The sequence below is a fragment of the Anabas testudineus genome, chromosome 2 (assembly GCF_900324465.2).
Source record: "Anabas testudineus chromosome 2, fAnaTes1.2, whole genome shotgun sequence".
Classification (NCBI taxonomy): Eukaryota; Metazoa; Chordata; class Actinopteri; order Anabantiformes; family Anabantidae; genus Anabas; species Anabas testudineus.
This window is the reverse complement of record NC_046611.1, coordinates 2,839,939-2,863,408: the sequence shown is the minus strand read 5'-3', so window position 1 is coordinate 2,863,408 and position 23,470 is coordinate 2,839,939. Positions and strand designations below refer to the sequence as shown.

The following is a 23,470-nucleotide window of genomic DNA, read 5'->3' as shown; positions in this document are numbered from 1 at the left end:
TTTAGATGTACCTAATAAACTGGCACTTTAATGTACACAGAGAAATGATTCATTAGGTAATAACTCAGCCTGTAGAATAGAAGCTATGTTAAGATGTCTCCAAATGTGAATACTGATACATAACAAGCTTCACTTTCATGCCAACAATCAATATGAGTAAAAGAGAAACTCCTCCAATCAGTTTCTCTTAATGAGCTTAGTCTTTGAACGTGCAGCCAGTCCAGTGATGACTGCATGTGCTTCATTACTCCAGAGCATCTATTCACGAATATATTTATATTACGTTTGAGTTTTAGTTAAGCTAAGTTCATTAAACTGTTGCCATTTCTGCCTTTTAAACATGGATTCATGATGATGCACCTCGTGTTACTGGACACTCACACAGGTAAAAATAGATATATGTAAACTCTAAGAGGAAAAATGAAAAGAATAAAAGGTAGAATTTAAAGTTTTCTATTGTTTGTGGAAGCCGTGAGACATCTGACCTATTTCTGCAGGAACAAAAAAGCCTAACACATGATATGTTTGTCTTTTTCTTGTAAGTGTCTCAGTTGAATAAGTGGTCATTTGTAGAAGCCTCTGCTCAGTTTTCAGCTAACAAGAACAACATAAAAAATCAATACTTTTTTGGTGTAAGCATTTGTTTCTGCAGCAATCTGCTATGCAGCGATCTTGTTCTCTCTGTGAGCTTTCTTGTCCAACTGAGAGAGATCAGAAATGCTCAGAAAAGATGTTTTTTTCTTCTTCTTCTTCTTCCACTCTCTCTCTCGCTCATGGCAAATGTAAACTAAATTCATTTTGCATGTTTGAGGAGCCCTCGCAGATCACACGCTCGAGCCTTCGCCTCTCGGTCTTTAATTGTCCGTCAATCTGTGGAGTAGTTGTGTTGAGGCTCTTGCGGTGGCTATCACACAGCCAAGCCCCGTCGAGAGATGTTGAGTTTGATGTCGCAGAGCTGGAAAAGCCACAAACAAGCGCAGAGAGGAGCCAGAGAGGAGATGTGATCTAGGATGCTACGGCTTCTCTGTCATGCATTCAAAACCTCTGAACGGCAACAACCACCGTTATTTTAATTAAAAAGAGGCAGAACTTGCTTTCAGGAATGAAGCACAAACTGCAGGCGGAGGGTTTTAACACTCAGGAGGCCCAGCTTCAGTCACTTCCCAGCTGTTTTGAATTGTACAAGTGAATTTTCAAAATGTCCCTCCTCTTTTTTTGTAGACCCACTTTCTGGTCAAACCAGCTTATTTTGATTTTCTCCATCATATGAAGTTGTTGTAATTGTATTTACACCAACTCCTTCAACTCGGAGCTGATTGTTAAAACTTGCAGCCAACTTTTCGTCTTTCTCAACACTCACATATTATTAAAGAGAAACAGAACATTCGTTATAAGATAGATTATGTTCTGGGAGGTGATAAATGCATTTCTGCACAATTACCGCTGTGGGCAAATGTGAATCATCCTGATGATGTGTTTCACCTCACATTAATAACGAAATCCCCTCTTACTTCACGTCTGAGAGATGTCATATGTCACAAGCACGCATGATGCAACTGGTGAGAACAGTATCACCACCCAACATATGAGGAGTAGGTACTGCCGTCACACTCTGGGATGAAACTGTGTGATTCCAGCTCAGTGTGTACGAGTACTGAGCTCTGGAGATGAGACAAAGGTAGTGTTGTCGAAGGATGCTGCCACACCTTCGTGTTTCTCACAGTAAACTGCTTCACCAACAACATACGTGAGTGCTCTGAGGACTAAAACGTTTTGGCATCGTGTTAAAAGTCACGTTGTGCCCAGTCAGTGCAGCTCACGTCAGATGTGGTTCAGTTTCTGGAGAGAATATTTGTTGTTAATGTGCAGAACTGAGCTGAAGCTAGTGATAAACAGACCTTTAGTAAAAACCCACTGAGAAGCTGCTTTTTGTCTTAGTTTAAATTCCCAGAACTCGACATAATTCTGCTCCAGATCTGTCAGATTTCTTTTCAAAGTTCCAAGTGTTGGCACAACATATCAGCAACACATCCGTGCTAGTATCGTATAACTTGTTCTGTGTTACACCGACCTTTGACCTTCTCACTGATGCTTAGGTGTAATGTTGACAGGAGCTTAAGCCTAATCCACAGTTTGGACGCATTTATCATCTCCATCTCTAAATTAAAGCTATCATCCGGCTTTCCCTTCTTCTTTTTGTCATCAACTGTGAAACTCAATAAACTCAGCCAACGTAAATCTCACTCACTCAAAATACAAAAAATAAAAACATTTAGTTTCATGTCAGCAGACGATGAAATCGTAAAATGCTTATTTTTTATTAAGAGAGTCTGATGTGAGATTTTGATCACTCTCATTCATAAGCCTGATTCTTTGAGTTTCCCCACGCAACGCCTTACTAGTAATTAAAAAGTATTGAATTCAGTGTCACTCAACACAAATGATCACAATGAATATTCTTTATATTTGTAACAGGTTTGCTGCGGGTGTTTTTTTTTTTTTTAGAGAGAGAGCAGGACTGGGCACCGATTCATCACTGGACGCACCACACTGTCATGTGACTGTCACAGATCTAAATTAGGCCAATAATCAGGGACGCCTGGCGGCTGAGTTGTTGAATGCACAACATGTACATGCAACTGTGTTTGAGTCCCGAGGCGTGTTCTGCTGCGGCATCCCTCTCTCTGTGTGTCTCTCTCTTATTTAACTTTACATCACTAATGGAAGCAGAAATAAATTATTGTATGAAAGCATTAATTGTAGAAAATAAGGCCAGAGTGTTTCTGCGTTGGATGAATGTGTCAGTGTGCCCATGTTCTCTTGAATAAATATCACATATCAGATGGTCAGAGATGTCGACTGCTGATAGGATTTAAGTGGGGATCGGATTTCGCTCGGCAGTGAAACCTGCAGCTTGTCCGTGTTTTAGGTGCAGTGAGGGGTTTTAATGCTGTGAAGTCTGTTTGGGATGATTTTCCACTTTGACTGTGAGAGAAACCTGGAGTAATTGATTGATTTATTTTATTTTGAAAATAGTTTTTCCTGAAAATAGTAGCAACACACATTTGACACATTTACCAAGCATTTGACATGAACCTGCAAAAAACATTGTGGACATTGTCAAGCTGAAATGACCTCTGACCTCATCATCTTTGGTGAATGATGAAGTTAATGTTTAAATAAAGCAGGTACACAAATAAGAATATGATCAGCTATTTGACTCAAGTGTCATAACAGTGATCAGATTGTCCCTGGTGAGACATTCGGTCATGTAATAGAAGCTGTCGCGGAGCAGCAGAAGTATTTGGCTGCGCAGTAACTTGACTACTCTATAGAACATACAAACAGAAGTGGTAATTAGACTGACAGGTTCTTCAAAGTGCCACTGTGTTTGTGTTTACACTGTCAAAAAACTAAAATTGGGCCTCTCCTCACACACATGCTCACACACACTCACACAGGAGGCACAGAGAGGGAGAGAAAATTAGGATTATAATCTTGGTAATCAGCAGTCATGCCTGAGGCAGACAGCTGCAGAACTGCGGAGCTCCAATTTAGGTGTTGGACATTAAAAGGCATCAGAGCCAAGTGAATTGCCACTTCTTGAGATTTCTGGGGTGACATTTCAACTGCAGAAAATAAGCCACAGTGGATAATGTGCTGCAAAAGCTTCAATTTTTTATTGAGAGAAAAATGAAGACAAAGGGAGAAGATGGCAACACAGTTAAAAAGAAGCACAGTGCATGAGAAAAGATTTGTAAATAATAACAAACCTGTCAGCCTATTTAATTTGACAGTTCACCTCATAAATAACAATGCTCCAATTACATAGTAAACAATCAGTTCATCTCATGACTAATTGAATCACAGTGGCAGCTGCTCAACAGGAGTTTGCACTTTAAATTTGGAAAAATAAATATATGAGTGAAAAAATATAAATCCACCATAAGTTGATTTTAGTGCCCACTCCCCTCATTTTAATCAATATATTCATTAAGCACAAGGTCCCTGTAAAGGTCACACACCGACTGTAATCCGTTTTCACGGTGAATATGCGGCCCCACGTAGGAGAGACCGTGTGCGTAAAAAAGGCAAGAGGTGCCACTCCAGGCTCGCTCGCATGAATGGGACGCCGAGCTGGAGCTACGGTTCGTGTGTGTGTGTGTGTGCGTGTGTGTGTGAGTGAGAGAGAGAGAGAGAGAGAGAGAGAGGAAGAGTGTGTGTGTGTGTGAGTGTGTGTGTGAGTTAGGGACGGGGGGAGCTAGACTGCTTCGTTTACATGCGAGCGCCGTGGCAGTAAATTACGCATGACAATAATTCACCCAGGACTGGATCCACTTTCGACCAGAGCAGCTTCACCCCGATCGGCCTCGGCCACTTCTGGCCTCCACCTCTTAGTTGGAGAAAAAGAAGAAGAAATGACAACATTTCATGGTAAAAATAATTCACAAACAGCTCAGTTCGGCATTTTGGTCCACGGCGGAGTTGGAGAGAAACTAACAAGAAGAAAATCTAACTAACAAATAATTATTAATCAAATAATAATTAATTAAAGAAGTGGTTCCACAGAAAACAGCAGGGGGGAACAATTTATGATCCGAATTCCTACAAGAAGTTAAAGCACTTTCTGAAACTCTGGATCTTTTTTTATTTTTATTATTTTTAGCTGGGGGGTTGAGGGTGGAATTAAGGTATGAAGGGGGCATCTAGCAGTTCAGCCCCTTGATTGATGATTTAATTAGCCATACAGTGGCGAGCTGCAGGACGACAGGGCACAAAATAATACTTTATTTACATAACCAATCAGGGCGCTGCAAAGGTGGAGCTTCCCCTCTCTCCCTCTCTCCCTCTCTCTCTCTCTCTCTCTCTCTGTTGTAAGTCAGACATGGCTGAGATGGTTGCTTCTTTAATAAATGCCGGATTCATCCTGTTAAGTGGCGTCCAGAAGGAAAAAAATCACTTTAATAACTCTGGAATCTTCCTGTGATCTTCCTGCGGGGACTCGGCCTGAGTCCGCGTCTCTGCAGAGACTTTACACACACTTTAAGTTACTTTTCCACATTAGTTTTTTCAGTTTCTTTGGCATCATCAGAATATCCCTGCAGAGGCTGCAGTCACCTCTGTCACTGCTGGCTTCCAGTCTGTGCTGGAATATCACAGTTGTATGAAATCACAGATATATCTTCCCCCCTCCCGTTGGTTTTTGTCAGAGGGTGCAACTGGAAAATGCAAACATGCAGCAGCCGAAATTACAGAAGCTGTTCTCCCACAGTCTGACTCTGTGCTGACTTTACATACAGACAGTGTTGCACATGCAGCGCGCACAGGTGATAAAACAATTATTTACTGTTAAGCTGATTAAATTCCACCTTTAATTATTTTTTCCGCATTTTTCAACCTTTCTATTTTTATTTCTTTTCAAAAATCAAGAGTTGTGCAGAGAAACTTTTCAGATTCATCCAATTCATTATTAAAATCCAGAAACGTTTAATTGTAATTTATTTGTAATGAGAAGTGGAGTTGTCGCCGTTTAGCAGCGTTTTCAGTAAAAACCATCATTTTCCACTAAGTGACAACGTGCAGACGGACATTTTTTGCAGCGTAGATTAAAGCCGAACATCTCCAAACCTTTTGCAGTTGGAGCCAATTACATTAATGAAGAATATGTAGAATTGGCTGATCACCCAAACTCCTGCATGCTGCTGCATCAACCCTGACATTTCTGCAAATTAAACAGAGTGGAAATAGAAATATAAAAAAAACAATCCTTACATGATTGCGGCCGGCGTGGACGCGCTCCAAGTTTCTCCCCCTTCCACAAACACACACACACACACACACACACACACACACGCGTTCACACGAAGAACGAAAAAAAAGAAAGAGAAACACTGTCGCCTGTTCTTTGCTCCGCGTCGAAGCCCAACACTTTCACTGAAAAAGAGAAGAGATGGAGAAAGAGAGAGGGGACTGAGGGAAAGAAACGCGGAGGAAGAGAGGGGAGAGAAATGAGAGAAAGGAAGGGAGGGGAAAAAAAACTTCACGTTCAACCCAGAAGATGCTCACGTTTGGCTCTCCTCAATTATCCCCTCCCGTGAAGATAGGTGGCGTGCGTTTCAGGGGGCTTCTCCTCTGTGTTACACGGCAAAGAAAAAGAGGTGGAAAGAAAAAAAATGTCATTAGAAGAGGCGTAACACGTCAGTCCCTACCCAGGTTTGTTTCCTGGAGTGGGTGTAAGACATCAGTTGTAAACCTGCCCTAGCAGGAATAACGGTCCCTCCCTCCTCCCAACTATTTCTAAGGCTTTATTTCTAAGGCTTTATTATCACCGGTGGAAAAGGATCCGCTCACCGACGCGCTCCGGTATCATCCCTCCTCGCAAGTCCTCTCCACAAGACACCTCTTTACACTTCTAAAAGCAGGTATGTGCCTCCTCTCTTTTATTTTATTTATAGCCTCTTTTTCGCAGAATGCTTGGATAATAAACTTCCGTGCGCCCGCGTCGGAGTTGGAGCCCAACTTCGTCTTACCTGCACAGGTGGAAGTAGGTGCGTTTGTTTAGACCTTTTTCTTTTTTTCCCTTTTACTTTTTTTTACCTCCGTGATGTAGAGGCGTCCCGTTGGTTCCTGACAGCCTGGGAAATTGTGCTTTTTGCGGGGCGTCTGGCGCTGCACAACACCGCTATTCTTCGGAGGAAAAAAGGCGACAATGCATCCCGTTCGTCCTCAGCTTGTGTTATATTAGTGTCCGTTTGTAGCGTTCAGCTGAGCATCCAAGTGCCCACAAATAAGAAAAGCTCTTGTCGATATTCTCTTCACCTAATAACGGCTCTCGCGCTGATAAATTAGCTGGCGAACCGAACATCCCACACAGGCGGTTTGAGTCTTATCGCTTTTGTTTATGCGCCATTTGTGCCTTAAAGATTTGTCTTATAGCGCGGAGTCACTTGGCACATTTGAACAATTATTTCCCATCTGTTATTTATTAACTGTTGGCAGGAGGCTTTGGGTTTACTTTGTTAAACCTAGAAGTGCAATTTTCTCAGGCGAACCCAAGTGTTTATTGAAGTTCTCTGACTTTTAATCAGACCACACAGTGAAGACTTATTCCAGGCTGAGGCTCGTTCTCGCTGGTGTCGTCTAGAACGTGTAAGATCTGGATCTGACCCTAAAATTTGACATAAATGTGATTTATTAACCTGTTTCGCCTCTAGTGCCAAAGTCGAGCTGAAGGCGTAAAACGTGAACGGATTCTGTCAGTTTCTATAAAAATAAGTCAAAAGATTTATTTTGCTAAAAGTGCAGAAAAATCCAAAACGGATTGTGAAACTTTTCTGAATGAATTAACTGGAGGGTGGAATGTTTTAGCTGCAGCTCTCAGTGGCGACATGAATAGTGTTTTTTTCAAAATGGGAGAAATGACAATTCCCTTCTTCCTCCTGCTGTTTACTTTGCTGTTAATGCCACTGAACTGAGAGCCGATCAGCTGAAAATCAAAATTAGATGGACACGGATCCCCTCACCGCCCCTTCTCATACTTTCACCCACGGCTCTTTTTCTTTTTTACAATCTGTCCCTTCATCCAAGTTACAATTGCAGTTTCTTGTCTGCGTCCGGCGCAAGTGGATCTCCACGCTAATAACCACGCTGTTGGTGCTGCTCTCTCTGTGTGTGTGTGCGTGTGTGTTTCCCGTCAGATATCAAGCTGAAATCAAGGAATCGAGTCCATGCGAGCTGCCATCTGATCCCACACACACTTATCAATGAAGCAAGAGATCATGGCGGATGGCCCCAGGTGTAAGAGGCGAAAACAAGCCAACCCGAGACGGAAAAACGGTAAGAAAATCACGGGGGAGACAATCCAAGCAGTCGGGGGGGATATCTGTGGATGTAAGCCTGGGTTGAAGGTTTCCACTGCGGTCCGGGGACGTGTGTGTCCGCGGCTGGTGCGCTTATCTGCCTTCCCCTTTTACGCAGGGATAAAGGGACCGCTATCCGGGGGAGAAGCTGCGCGTAATTGCGTCCGTGTTGAAGCCCCAGTCGAGCCCTTGGAATGTTAAAAAACAGCTGTTCTAAAATGTGTATTTTGGTGAGAATATTTTTGGGAAGGTGAAGAGGAGGTTAGTTGGAAACTTGTGGATGTTGGAAAGTTGCAGCGTAGCGGAGCCGGCTGGTTTCTCGCCGGGACAAAATCCGCCATGGACTGTGCAGCGGTCACTCAGAGCGGCGGTGGCAGGGGCAGACTCATGCTGCTTGGTGTAAAAGTACAATCTTGTGACTCGAGTTTCGCTGTGCTTTAATCCACTCTCTGGCATGCGTTCGCCGTGATGTTTTCTCTCTATTAAGGCCTGTAGATCTGCCCTGAAAGCACATTTCTAACTGATTTATCTCCACACTGTCGCTGTTTTCCGGGACAAGCTGAGTGGTGAAATAATTCACAGGAGATGGCATCTGTTTGTTGGTTCAGGTTTGAACCCTGTGCGTTTAGTTCACCGTTAAGTTGACTGCAGTGGAGGAATCATGTATAAATAAGAAGACATGTCCGATAAATGCTGGACATTAATTGGGTCTGGACTGGAGATTTGTTGCTTTTCTTTCTCCATTCGACTGCACACTTTCCCACAAGAGGCAAATCTGCAGTGACATTTCCTGGCCCCGTTATTCCTGATTATTCCATATAGGCTCCAAACAAACTGGCGAGCTGGAGCAGTGTTTGTAGAAAATACCGAGGCTGTGATTCAGCTGCTCACACGACGATTTTATTTGCTTTCTCCACAACAGTTTTTTAATCTCTGCCCCCACAGGTTATTTATCTAGATCAGATTTCATTTATTGATTTCATACAGTCGATAGCAGACAAGCATTTTGTTTCACACTAAATAGCACAGGAGCACCACAGTGGAGCTGCACATTTCTAATACTCACACACACACACACACATATATATAAATGTACATTTACAGTGTTCATATAGTTAAAAGAAAAAAGCAGAATAATGAGGCACATTTGGGGAGATGACAGCCTGTTTAGCTGTGGCCACCTGTTTTGTAAAGGGGGGAGTGAGAGGGAGAAAACCAGTCTTGGCTTTTGTACCAAATGCAGCATTTGATAAAATAATATTAGCAAAGCAAATATAATTTTCACACCCTTAAACCTGACAGGAGATGAAAAGCTTTGGCAGAGTGTGTAAAGAATATTTATACCTCTTAGAAAAAATGTGGTCACTCTGAATTTAAAAAATAAAAACCACTGATTTCATTCTAGTTTTAAAATGTCACTGTGACTCCCCCTTTTTCTTTTTTCAACCATAACAACTAGCTCTGTCTTTTGATGCCCCCCCACCCTCCTCCCCTCACCTCCTCACCCCCGAATCCTCCCCCCTGGGAATGCAGAGGCTTATTGAGGCTTGGCCACTCTGCCTCTCTCTGTCTCTCTGCCTGTCTCTCTGTCCTCTTCCTGCCTGGCTCTGTGGAGGGGATGGCAGGGCAGCACGGAGCGTGTGACGGCCGGCAGACGATTCCAGCAGCAACTAACAAAACGCCTCGAATGCAACAAAAAAAATGCAGCAGCGCAGAGACGCACACACACACACACACACACACACACTCAGGGATTTTTGTAAATTTTTCAGCAGATGGAGAGCGAATGCAACCAGACTCTGTCGTTCTCCCCTTAACAAACAAATCAGATGAATTTACACAAATGTGAAATATATACAATTAGAGCTCATTTCACTGAGTGGCCTTTGGAGGTGGTGATGTGTGAGCGAACATGTTTGGATGTAAATTAGAATTTCTGTGCCACCTGTCTTTATTTTTGTTTAAAAATTTCTCTATGTTTACATCTGTTTTTTTTTTTTTTCAGTTTTCATTAAGCAACTCAGGCAGATGTTATTTTCTTCCAATGTTTCCTCGCTGATAGAAAAACTGAATTATTAGGATTATTTTGCTGCTTCTTCAAAATGGAAGGGGCATTTCAGCATTTGTGCCAATTATTATTAATGAGGCATTTGCTCACTAAGTTGTCTAACCAATGACATTCTCATCCAGATGACTGTTGGCCTTCAGGGTTGGAGGTGCTACAGTAGCTTTACTCACTCACTGCCCAGTCTGTCATGTGGTATTTAACCACAGTTCATGACTTATCCCCTCTTCATCCAAACCTCGTGCACGCTGCTGTGAAGCCTCTGTCTTACAGCTGATCGACTCAAATGGCAGAAACGTTTAAAAGCAACAAAACCCGAGAAATGACATTTTTTAACATCCTGCTCCCCGCTGTTAAACTGCTTTAAAAAAAACTTGTCCTCTCCTGGTGTGAAACTTGATCTCGGCAGCGTGAAGTGTTTGAGAGTTTGGCCCTCGCCAGGTGTTGCTTGTCACATCCAGCTGTGAGCGCCCAACAGAAAAGCACTCACACACCTGTCCCTATTTTCTTACTACTCAACCAGCACGAGCATCAAAAACACGTCTCCCTTCAGAAAAATACTTTGGGCTTTGGAATCGTGTTGTTTTGCATTTGGACGTTTCGCGGCTTCTTTGCATCAAACCGTGGCAGCTTTTGTCTGAGGGGTAGATGAAAGAGGAAATACAGATGTTGAACTGTTTTCTCAGTGCTTCCTGCACACTTTGGAATCGCGCGTCACTCCGTTTTTAAGCCATTTTTGATTTTTCTTCATACCCCAGATGGCATTTCGATGGCGGGATATACCCACGGAAATGCACTGATTACATAATCTGAAGCAGCAGCAGCAGAACAAGAAGACGGAGCAGGAAAGACGAGGCCAGTCTCTCTCTCTCTCGCTCTCTGCGTCTTCTCTCTCTGGCTGCTGGAGTTTGATATAATAGTCTGAATGTGGTTATTAAGACTATCACACATTCACGCTTAAAGTGGAAAGAAATAGGGAAAAGGGTGTGTGTGTGTGTGTGTGTGTGTGTGTGTGTGTGTGTGGGAGGGGGTAGCCTTGCTTTCAGACCCAGACAATGACAGATTTCTGCCAGTCTAAACAATTTGTCCATCTCTGTTATCCCTCTGCCTTTTTAAAGTTGCGCCCTCCCAGTGCAGAATCGGGAGGAGGGGGGAAGACAAGGTGCTCCTTTTCTTCCTCTTCTTTTTCGCCTACCTCTCTCGCCCTCCTCCTCTTTTCTCCCACGTCCCATCCACTAACCTCCCTCCCTCCCTTCTCCTTCTTCTCCCAGATTTTCCCTCCACAAGGTAGGGGCAGTTGTTGTTTTTTTTTTTTTTTTGCCGTCGTCACAGAGCGAGGGGGGGTTAAGGGGAAAAAAGAGGGGAGGAGGAGGGCAGGTTTCGCAGGGTGCTCGCGGACAATTGATTGTCAGTGGTAATGTGTTTCATTTACATGTTTATACCGTCAATAGTGGCGGGGGGTTGTCCACGGCGCCATTCACTGCTGCCATTCCCATACGGGTTGGCAATTGTGTGGAGCAGCCAAAGCAGACACCTTACACTCCTGATGGCTTTTTTCTGTAGGAAGAGACAGAGAAAAATGTTCCGCGGTGCATTCACGGTGATGGAAATAAGGGATTATTTTGTTTAAGCAAGTGAAATAATTACTGGCAGGAATCTGTCTGCAGGGGGGGCCTGTTGTGCTCACAGTGTCGTGGCGTACAGACCCGCAGATAGCCAGGGATGAATCTTACTGGAGTATTTTTATAACATTGGTCTCGTGCTTGAATCAAACTAGACACATTCCAATTACCCCATGTAAACCGGCTAGCAGGTTCCCTGAATGCAGGCTAATAAGGAGGCATATTTGTCCTGTCACAACTACACATTGCACTTTGGCGTGCTGCGTGAGGCCTTATTATTTTCCGGAGTGTACGATAGCTTTTTGCATCACTTGATTTTTTTTTCCCTCCCTCTCCCTCGGCTGTGAGCTAAATATATCCATCTGCTCAAAGTGTGTGAGTCAAGTGTATATAGCCAAGCACATAAAAATGAATGGACTTCCCTTACGAGATCATTGTGATTTCAAGTGTAGCGTTGGTATATAGGAGCAAAAGGATGTTCCCTTTGGGTAACAGTGTCAGTTTTGAAAGGAAAAGGAAGCCTTTTTTTTCACAGGATCCGTTTGCCAAAGGGCCCCGAGTATTTACAGTTATTACAATTCACATGATTTTATTTTATTTTATTGTGTGTCACAGGGAGACAGAGATACAGTCATCGCAGTGTGATATCTTCGGCTTTCAAGCTGATATGTTATTCAACAAATCCTCTAATATGTGCTTTCCACGAGGAATTAAATCAGGAATGCAGCAACAGCAACACACATGCACAGTTTTTTTCACACTTTGATAAGGCAGATAAAAGCAAATAGCATGGCTTGTGGCTGTACACCCCCCAACACGCACATGGAAAAAAAAGGAGAGCTAATGATCATCTCAACTCCATCCTGGACACTGGACAGAAAACTTTCATCCCTCCTCCTCCTCCGATAAAAAAAAAAAAAAAAATTGACACATTTTCTCCTTTTTTTTTTTTTTATTATTCCATTTTTTTTATTCTTCCTTCCTCGACCGCCCTGCTTGTGTGAAGATATTTTTCGCCTGGCGGCCAGAGAACACACACTTGCAGAGGCACCGCGAGCCCGGACCCCTGACACCGCAGGTCTTTGGAATGCCTTAGGTACGATTTCACTTTCGCTCACATCAATGCTGACCTGAATGCCTTTCATATCTGATCCGCCGTGTCTCTCCTGGTAAACATCCCCCGGGGGGAGAACAAAGAAAGGAGCTCCTCTTCTTCTTCTTCTCCCTCTTAATCACAATTCAGCCCCTTTCGCTGCCAGCAGCAGGGCTACACATTTGCATTCAGCATCAGAAAAGGGCCTGAGATGAAAAGGGGGGTGAAAAAAAAAGGAGAGTGGGAGAGGAGAGGAGGAAAAAAGAAGAAGAGGAAAAGAAAAAATAGGGAGAGAGGCAGGAAGGGGTGGGTGGGTGCTGGAGAGAAATAACTAGGGTGTTTGTGGTTGTTTGTTGGTCGTCCCCTGGTTACAAGCCTTTTATAGCCTCCTTACTCTAGCAGGGACCCGGGCCCCTCCTGACAGACAGATAGTGTTACGAGATGCCATGCCCACACTATTCGTGGCCACTCACACTTAAGAAGAAGAAGATGTAAGAAATCCTGGCTGCGACCGATTGGATTGTGCTTAAAGAAAGCGGTAAGAGTCAGGAGCAGTGTCTTCGCGATGCGCTTTTATTTTTCTTCTCTTTTCTATTTCGACAGCAAAGTGTCAGTGTCACAAAATACATTTGCGACGTCATTTTCAAAACGAAACGGGGGAATAAAAAAAAAAAGAGAGAGAGAGAGAGAGAGACTTCCATCCACCGTGTCCCTCTGTGTAAACATGCACAATGCAGTTTATCTGTTGCTTAATCAAAATGATTAGCAAGATGTCTTTATCGTCTGATTCCCAGGCTGGATGTATGCAAATCTTAAGTAAAGATGGGGAGATGGGAGGGAGGGAGGGAGCGGGGACCTCGGCTCTTAAAATGGCATCATGTGATATGGATTCCAGTTTTCTTTCTTCCCGTTCTCTTTCTTTTCCTCACCCAGAACTTTTTTTTTCTTTTTGGTTAAGAAGAAGGATTATCGGTACACCTTCCCTCCCTCCTCCTCCTGGCCAAGCTGCGCAGGATTTAGGCAGATTTACTTCAGCAAACACCTTTGGACACTGGGGGAAAGTAGGAGTCTGTTTGCAAAAGGGGCCTTTTGTTCCAGTAGGTTCTGGATAATGCCTTACCAGGCAGCCATGATATTAACCCGTGCTTTAGAGAAACGGGGTGGTGGTGGTGGTGGTGTTGAGGGGGTTAACTCTTTGTACGACAGCTCTTTGCTGTTCACACATCCCCTCAGCACCGTCTGTGACCCTCCGGCCTTCTCTCTTCTTTATAAAAATGACACGATGCTGCATTTAGCGTGCTCGGCTTTTGACTTCCTCTGATCATTGTCATGGGACACGTCGGTTTGGAAAAGCAGAGGTGCAGAAGTTACAGTGCATTTAGGGTGATGCGTGCTCGCACACACAAAAAACACACACGCACCGAGCAACTGCCACTGCCAAGAACGATGAAAGCGAGTGCGGTGGCTGGATCTGTTGCCTGACTAACACGGAGGCATGAATCAGCCAATAGTGAGCCAACTCTGCCCCTGTGACTTCCCTTTATGTTTAAACTGCTATAATGATGTATCGTCCAAAACAATGCGGTGACACAGACAACACGGTATTCCCTGCGTGTTTTTAGTCCTAATCCTTTGCATTTTATTTATGCATCATAAAAAGGAGACCGTTCACCAGCTTTGCCAGTGTTAAAGTCCCAGTTTCACTGCGTGGCAGCTGAACTGTTGCTGACCTTCTTCTCTTCTCCAGAAGGCATTGCCTCAGAACAATCTTGTTTTACTGGTCTTTTAGCCTCTTCAATCTATAGCGAGTGCACTTCTCTATGTACTTGAGACAGTGAAGTTGAAAGTTAAATTTAACTAGTTTGGCTCTGCTGTGGGACGGTCAAAGAAGTGTGCAGTCTGTGTTTGGTGCTGCATCACGGAAGCATGTTGAAAATAGGCAGACGGCTGCCTGAGTCCAGATCAGTGGACGCTGGACACCGAGAGATGGAGAGTGATGGAGCAGAGGTGACAGACTCAAAGGTTCTTCCAGCGGTGGCGTTCTGCCTGTCGAGCCCTGACCCACCTCCCCCCATCTTCTTTCCTCATTCTCAGGATTTGACAGGTCGAATCAGTCCCCCCCCCCCTTTCTGTTGCTGTACACATGTTCTGCAACACGCTGCTCTGAGTAAAGTTGCCGTGCAGTCAGATGTCTTTCTCCTGCTTCCCTGACTTGATTTCATGCCTTTATGCCTGTTTCCTCTTTTTCTTCCTCTCATCCCCTTGTTTTCTCTTTTTTCCTCCTTTTGACAAAAAGCAAACAGAAATTGAAACTTCAGCGGTCTGGCAAATAATTGCATGCATTTGGACTTTTCATTTATGTGTGTACACTCTTTACCCTAAGCCGGCATGTTTTATGCATCGCGTAGGAGGAAAATGCATTTTGAAATATCATGCCTCATTTGAGTCTTTCTCAAGTGAAAATGCAAAGTCTTTATTTGGCCCACCCGTTCCGTCTCGTCCTGCTGTTTGCACTTATTCAGTTGTTGCGCCGCGTCTCGCCTGTGATTTTCGACATTTTCCACGCGTCGACTTTTCCCATTTGCGAGGGAGTCTGGGCGCGACAGACGACAGGTTGCTGAGCAGGTGTAAACTAACATTCAGATTCCATAATTAAATGGCAGGGGGGCAATAAACAACTTTAAAAACACCTTCTTCTTCCTAACAATGGTATAGTGTATGCGTGCATGTGCATTCTCGTCTGGATGTTTCACTACATTAAATGTAGTTTGTAATGCACTTTCAATTGGAGCATACCTTGCAGATTTGCCTCTTGCAGTGTGCAGTGTGTTTCCTCTTCTAGTGAGAATATTTACATGATTTAAAATTTTTTCTCTGCATAAATCACACGTGGTTTGTCATGTTTTGTGCAGTACTTTTGATCATAACAGGGCGCGACCTGTCAAATCAGATTTATTTATCTAAGTGTTCTTAACAAACAGGATTGTCTCCTAATAGAACAACAAAGAAACAAATATAGATTAAATCAAAAGAATAAACACACCCCAGCTGGTTTGAGCTTGTGTGTGAATTCTTTCCTGTTTCCCGTGCACGTGTGTGTGTGTGTGTGTTTGTGTGTGTGGGGGGAGTTATCACTGCTGTCAACCATAAAGCAGGGCGCAGCTTTATGATGTTTCCAAGGAAAACTAGAAAAAAAGTAATCACCTCAATTGCCCATTAAAATGATTTTCCCCCCGTTTTTTCTTTTCTTTTTGCGGCAGCTGCTTCAGAGATGACACCTTTGTGCAAACAAGTGTTGAAAGCAGCCTGCAGTTCTCCGCTCTGATGTCGGTACCGCTGATCTGCAAGCGCCGCTCGCTGCCACATGTACACACACGCACATTTAGGGAAACGCACACACACTCTTTGATGTATGTTTGATTGTCGGGTGGAAGAGCTCTTCTGGCAAGGTCATGGCCGCGTGGAACAATCAATAACAGATCACCAGATTAAGGCATGGTGACATCTGAAAATCTAGGCCTTTTCCACAAACGACTCCACACATTTGGGAGCACACTTCCTTACCTTGTATAGGATAATAGAACATGCTATTTGATCAGGGCTCACTTTCTTAGTGTAGTTCATTATTCAGAAGGTGTCCCGCTTCTCTGCCACCTAAGTGCACCCCGTCTCCTACCTTTTTTTTAACGAAGACTTGTCTGCTTTCATTTGTGCTCCAGTTTTCCCAGTCTTGCGTGGAAGTAAATTCAGATGTGTTATCTCAATTTAATTGCACCTGATTGCCAAGCGAGATTAGGATGAAATTAGGTCATTTTGCGGTTGCACAAATTTCACTCACTTCCATGCTTTCATCTCAGCGTTGATCAAGCACCTTCTTAACCAGAGGTTGCAGTGAAAAGAGGAAATGGTCAGAAATTACACTCTGGCCTTCTTGTTATTCGAACATACATTTAACCTTTGGCAAGAGTGAGTCAAGGAGAGCTAAAACATGAAGTGGGGAGTGGGGGGTGGGTACATCTTTCCCTTTAAATGTCATCTGCGGTGCAGTCAGTGGACATGTGTAGCAAAGTCGACCCTGTTAAAAAACTCTGAGAGGTGAATTCACGTGTTAATGGGTTCTGACTGGAGAGGGAGCCCCCTCCCCTGAACGCCTCATGTCCCATCGCTGTCAAACGCGAATGTCAAACAAACACTTCCTCAGGTAGCGGGGGGATAATCACACCGACAGGCCTGTCCTCAGCCTTTCTGACATGCAGGACAAACGGGGGCCGAGGCTGCAGTGTCGAGGAGCTTTTTGTGGTTTCAGGCTGCAGTTTGGGTATTGGTTTAAGGGTTTTAGGGTGAGGTGGTCAAGCAGGAGGTCAGCAATTTTGGGGAAATGTGTTTAGCACATGGCAGTAAATTAAACACTGTGATTGTTGGAGGCTGGAGTTTGACAGAATGGAGCTTTCTGTGGTTGTGGTTGTAGTTTTGGTTTGGGTGACAAAACAGGAATCAAGGATTGGTTTTGGTTTCACAAGACAGAGGCAGAAAGCTGAAGATCGATGGTTTGTGATTATTATCATTATCTACTTTTTAAAGTCCTAAGAAGTGATAAAGCTGAGGTTTGTGTGGTTGTGGCTGTAGTTTGCTATTGACGCCTCATTTTCATCCCTAAAGATTACTGATGTAACCCAACCTTGTGGCAGAGTCTGGTTTGGTTTCAAGCTGGATTACTGGAGTCAAAGCCTGGCTGCAGAGAGTGGGACGGGTATTTCCTGACCTGAAACAACCAAGACTGGCTCAGATATGGCTCTGCTTAGACTTTGCCTTGTGACTCATCCTGAGGCAGCCCAGTCTTTGGTTAGGTCAAGGCTTAGTGACTAGAAGGTTTGAGGTTATTTTTTACATCATGACAGGTTTAAATGTTTTGTACAGTCCAACGAGTGGTTGTAGGATCAAGGGTGTGCCTCAGCTTTTTTCTGTCTTTTGAAAAACTTACAGACTATGTTCTGTTGTGAGGTTAAGCTTATAGTTAGAAGCCTAAAATCTGAATGTGAATAGACAGAGGGGGGTCTACCCGAAGCCGCTACTCACAGATTTAAAAAAAAAAAAAATTGACAAGTTTAGGTTCTCTAAGCCAGATTTAACATAACAGTCAAGTTCCATTTTGGACCTTTCTTCCTCAAACTTTGCCTTTTGTGTGGGTCTCTAGTCCATTTCCCCCACCTCTACTTCCATCTATTCCACCAGCCAGCCAGTCAGTCATCTAACCAGTCAGCCCACTCTAATTACTTCTCCCCCACCCAAGGGAAGCTACTTCCTTATCGCCCGGCCGTCTTGCTCCGGCATTCCTGAGATAAATTCCCCACCACTTTGTTATTCTTACTACTTAGGGGTATTGGAATTAGCATGGCCATCAAAGCAGACCTTGTACTCTGTCTTTTTTTCTCACACCCCCTCCTTACGACCTTATCAGTGGTCATACATTACAGCTGTGCATGGGACGTGCCCACAGGGTGCAGAGGTGAATAACGGACAAAGGTATCGAGCCATGTGTCTGAGATCAAAGACTGTGAAGGATGAAGAAGTGATGCAAATGTGCAGCTCACGGCACTTTAGTGTAGCCGAGTCTTTTTTGGACTCGCAGGTACTTCAGGGCTCCATGATAACTGATTCGTCAAATTGCACTATGCAGTCCAGGTACTACAGCACATGTCCTTTCATATTCTGTGCTGGTATTAATCGAAAACAGTGTATTAAAGGGCTCCCCGTGTTGCCAAAAAGCTGTCATTTTAAAGGGAGTTTCACAACCTTTTAGCCCCATCGTACCTGTTAAAATCTCCACTTGGCAATTTCAAACACACACAAGCATCCCTGGGTAGATAATCAGAGCTTCATTCATCCCTGCAAACCTGACTTTTTTGCAGATGTGTGGGTCTGATCGAGACCGAACCCTCGCTTACTTCCTTCCTTCCGCTGCTCATCGTATGTTTTCCAACACGGTTTATATTTCAACAGCAAGCAGACGCCGCCTTATAAACTGGCAATCACAGTATCCCTAATGTTATTACTTTTCATAATTAGTTACAGCAACACTCATTCCACTACTGGCGGAAAGGAGTATTCCTTAGTAATTAAGGTAATGAAATATTCATTTATGCTACCTTTTCAGCAGTCTCACAAATGAGCCAGCCATGCTTAATGTCCGCCCTGCCTCTGATTTTATTATGATGGCAGACTGGCACATCTGCAATTAGTACTCGCACTGACAGTTAGCGTTTTGCACGGGGCGGTAAGCAGAGGGAGGTGAAATGAAGCAGTGGAGGGTGGGAGCACCCTGGTGCGATTACACGCCCCCTCTGCCACCACCCCAGACCCCACCTTTCTCCCCCAGCACCCTCCACTCCACTAACCTTGTCTTTTTTTTTCTTTTTGCCCTTTCTTTTGTTACCTTTATCTCCTCCTCCCCCGTCGTCTCCTCCCCGACGGAGAGGTTACCTTTTCCCAACGGTGCGAAATCGACTTGACATAACTGTTCATCAGTTTCAGTCCCCCTTCCACCCCCTCTCTACACGCCCTCCCTCCCTCCCTGACTCCCCACCTCACCCCGAGGTAGTTTGCATCAAATCAGGACCAGTCAAGCTTCAAGTGGAAATTGGCAGGCCAGAACCTGACAGTGGAGGAGAGAAAGAGGGAGGGAGAAAGCCAGCCAGAAAGCAAGCAAATAAAAGTAGTGGAAGGCTGAACTATATCCAAGATGATGACGTTAGGGTCAAGTTTTAGGGTTAAGTGGAGTTAAGTCAGTTTAAAATCAGCCCTAATTGAACTGGAGAAGACACTGCTGCTTTTTTCCAGGTAGATTGAATCATATTAGTGGGAAATATAACTGATAGTTAAGATTTGTACTGCCTGCCAACATCTGTGGATTTCTTGACCATGTTTGCAATTCAGAGGCCAAATCATAAACTGCCAAAGATTCCCACATTTTCTTTGATGCTCATCATCATAATCACTATGAGGCTGACAAGCACTTTTTTTGTTTTTTGTTTTTTTCCAGTGTGGGCTTGAAAAAAGTCCATGCAGCATTACCGAGGAGCCGTGATGATGTACAAGCTTCTGCTTAGCAGAAAAAATATTTTACAAAAAACTATACGAAGATTAAAACCTTGCCATGAATATGAATGACCAGCTGGGGAATAGGAAGTTCGGAAACCTAAACTTGGCAACATATGTCATTTTTAGTCTTTGATTATTTGTGATTCTTTCTTAACCGGTCACTGGACAGTGGAGGGAGCTCGGTTACAAGCGTGTATGTGCCATTCATTGGCTGAAAATGGCTGACACTCAGGCACACACATGAACATAGACACCTACTGTATCGTGCACAAACGTGCCTTTAAACACACATGCAAATGTACAAATACACACATTTGCACACATGCAGCACACATTTCTACACAAACCCACATGTACACAAACACACTGTGGCCCTCTCTCTCTCTCTCTCTATAAATATATATATATATATATGCCTCACACAGATGTACACATGCACCACACACACTTCACACACATGCTAATTGGCAGACAGACAGGTCACAGCAGACGCAGATGTGCCGTTTCTTTCTTTTTTCTTCCTCCTGAACTTCGCCGTGGCCCTCAGAGGGAAGCAGATAAGGACTTTGTGATGAAACTTTTAGTGAATCTCGCTGCTCCAGTTCTGTCGCCGCCACGTCACAAAGCTCAAAACGCTGCGTCCCCCCACCCCACCTCCCCACCCTTCCTCACAGCTGCTATATATTCTTATTAAGGTTGAGTTGGAGAGGTGAGTATTATTGTGTTTTTATTCTCTTCTTTCTCCCCTCTGACTGTCCACAAGCTCATATTTCAGCTGTTTTGCCTCTTTCATCTGACACTTAAGTCTCTTTTTCTTCTTTCATATCTCTTTAGTTCTCCTGGTCACACCTTTTCTTTTCTTTATCTTTTATTGCTCCTCTTTTTGCTTTTCTTCTCCAAAGACCTTTTGTCCCCTTCTTCTTTTCCTGCCTCTCTCCTTCTGTCCTCCTTTTTCTTCCCTTCTACCCCTACCCTTCATATTTTCTCCTGTTTTATTCCTTGTCTTCTCCCTCCCTCCCAATGCTCAGCTTTGCATGTGCTCTGATGGGCTGATGGCCGTTTCGACAGGGCAGCATTGAGGCAAAACGGTGTGACGGCAGAGTTTTGTTAAGCCGAGAACAAAGGCTTGGAGATGCCGGGCCAAGCCATTGTCCCGTGCCCGTACTGGCCTTGCCACAGTTTTGCAGGATTTAATGCTCAGTTTACCTTCAACCAATCACCACTAATATTCAAAGAGGAGCTTCTTCCCTTTAAGCGCACCTCAGAATGATTTAAGATATATCCATACAAACCTTCTTCAGCTCTGCCTGCAGACGAGTGATTCAGAGGAGTGAGAGTGGCGAGGCTGTACTTTTCTTTCTGTGTCATTCAGTGCGTCCATGATGAGAAAAGAGAAGAAAAACAACACGAATCTAAGTTGATAGTTGACAGATTTTGTTGGGGGAGGTGTGACTTATTTTATTTATTTTAAATCTTAGACATTCAAACTAAACCAACAACTTTTCTATGGATCCCAAACTTCCTGTGGATCCTGAAACACAGGGGCAGATAATAATTTATAAATATAAGTTACATTATCTCAAATGTTTAAAATCTCCTGATCAAACCTTTGGATTCATAAAATCTATCTGCCCCACATTTTTAAAGATGTAAATGTAAATGTAAATGTAAAGATGAGTGCACTAATTTTAGACGGCAACCTCCCTGCAGTAAGTGTCTGTCACTGTGACTGGGAGAGAGATAGTGTGGGTGTGTGCAACACACAGAGAGAGAGAGAGCAGAAAAGAGTGTGTGTTTGTGTGTGAGTGTGTGTCTGGTCCGTTGGAGTTCCCCTGCATGGTCTTTGGGCAAACTGAAAGCAGTGCTCAGTGGGATTAGAGAATGAGTGTTGGGGGTGGCTGAGGGCAGAGGACAGAGCACCGGAGGATTCTGGGAGATTTTTTCTGTCCTGCAGCAGGTCATTTGCAATGATTGCGATAGGTCAGAACAACTACTGACTTTAATTTCCGTTACGTTTTAAAACGTCTACAAATCATTTCTAAACTTAATTTAGAAACATTTTATCTTGAACTGGAATTCGTCGGCCAGATTTTTAGCATGTCCAGCTTTTTTGGTGTTTTTGGTATTTTCAATTCTTTGACCAGGACATCTGACTGATCGATGTTCACTTTAATCAGGCCCAATCTCCAGATTAACAGGCTCGTACTTACACGTAAAAGTTGCACCTCGGGCTTTTTGCTGAACGAACACCGTCCATTAACAGCTGAAGAACTAGCTACCGCGGTGTGTTTTTGTTTTTACTGCCGCAGTCACTCTGACATTAACATAAAAGCGAAGTTTTAGAGAACAAGGGGCAATAAACACAGTCGAAAGCGCCGTCATCGAACCCAATGATATTTTCACGAGCGCATAAAGATTATGAGTCCATTCCAGTAGCACCCATCTGTGCTTTCATTTGCAGCTATATGTTCAGTAGTTAAAGGGGAGGCTGTGGAAAAACAGGCGATGACTTTCATTTGGGTAAATAGTTTGTTAAGGTCAAAAGAGATAAGAAGAGTTTAATCCCAGCCAACAATAAGCCCTAAAACAACCAGGTGATTGACAAGCGAGGATGCTGACCACAGTTGTTTTGGGGGAAAGAAAAGAAATGAGACGCTTCCTGCCGAATCACCTCTGTGTTCCTCTGGCACTTAACAGGTTAACTAAATGAAACAATTTGTTAACAGACAAACTGAGTCTATCCAAACGCTTTCTGCTGCTGTTTTTCTCTTTTTTTTTCACAAAACAATTACAAAATTACAGTAGATAAAAATTGAACGGCGCCAGTATTTATGCAATCAACATAACGAAGAAACAAAACAATTTAATGTGGAAAAATCATCATTCATCTGCATTATAATTGCTTCGCTTTCACATCTACGGGGATGGTTAATTAAAATTGTGATTAAATGCGCCTGCACTGCCTAAGATGTCTTCCCCCTAAACAGGTGCTACAGAATTTAAAAGTAAAGAGAAAAAGCTAATTAGCATTGGAAATTGAGAAATTGCCTGCAAGAATCGGTGTTAATTTCAGTCACTGATGAGGTAATTTATAAAAGGGGAGCGCCGAGGAGTCTGTGCAACACGAGAGATTGCAACACAGACTCCCCCTTTTCTATCTCCCCCCTCCACATCCTTGCTTTCCCAGCATGCAGGTGAAGCTGTTTGCAAAATATTGAAGCTATTTGGTATTCTATCTTCGTTAGTTCATCTGTGCCCCCACAGCAGCTACAATAAACACCGAGACTAAATAATGACATATAAGGGCACTGCACAAACGTTTCCCGTCACCAAGATAAAAACAACCAAGAAAAGCAGCAAATGGCAAGATGACGAATAAGGAAATACACGTGAGTCATTAGGAAGCGGAGTTTTATCCAGGTGTAAAAACATACGCATGACTCTGCCCCTGTCTGATGCATTATCTGCTGTTTTTGGAGAGAAGCCACACGTCTGTGAACAAACCAGAAGAATAAGAAAACTAAATAGTGAAGCACTCACTGTGTTTCCTCGTTGACACCTTTTGTTTTTGGACGTAGCCATCTTCGGGGTCAAGCCGCTCATTCAGCACACAAACGACGGGTTTAGACATTTCAGTTCAAGTTAGGGAAAACACAAATTGTGGTATAGTGGGTTTTTTTTCCTATTGGACTCCGATTGCAGTGGAACCCGTCGCTCAGGATGTTGGCCGCCG

At 43.6% G+C, this 23,470-nt stretch overlaps 1 protein-coding gene across 2 annotated transcripts in view; it reads left to right on the top strand.

Annotated features, from left to right (window-relative positions):
- Positions 1-3,658: 3,658 nt before the first annotated feature.
- Positions 3,659-23,470, top strand: part of zeb2b (zinc finger E-box binding homeobox 2b) — an 86,731-nt gene continuing 66,919 nt past the window's right edge. For both annotated transcript variants that reach the window (XM_026362622.1, XM_026362621.1), the window contains exons 1-2: positions 3,659-6,422; positions 7,698-7,836. In XM_026362622.1, coding sequence (XP_026218407.1) covers positions 7,764-7,836 — 73 coding nt within the window. In that variant the 5' untranslated portion in view covers positions 3,659-6,422; positions 7,698-7,763. The remainder of the gene's footprint in view (positions 6,423-7,697; positions 7,837-23,470) is intronic.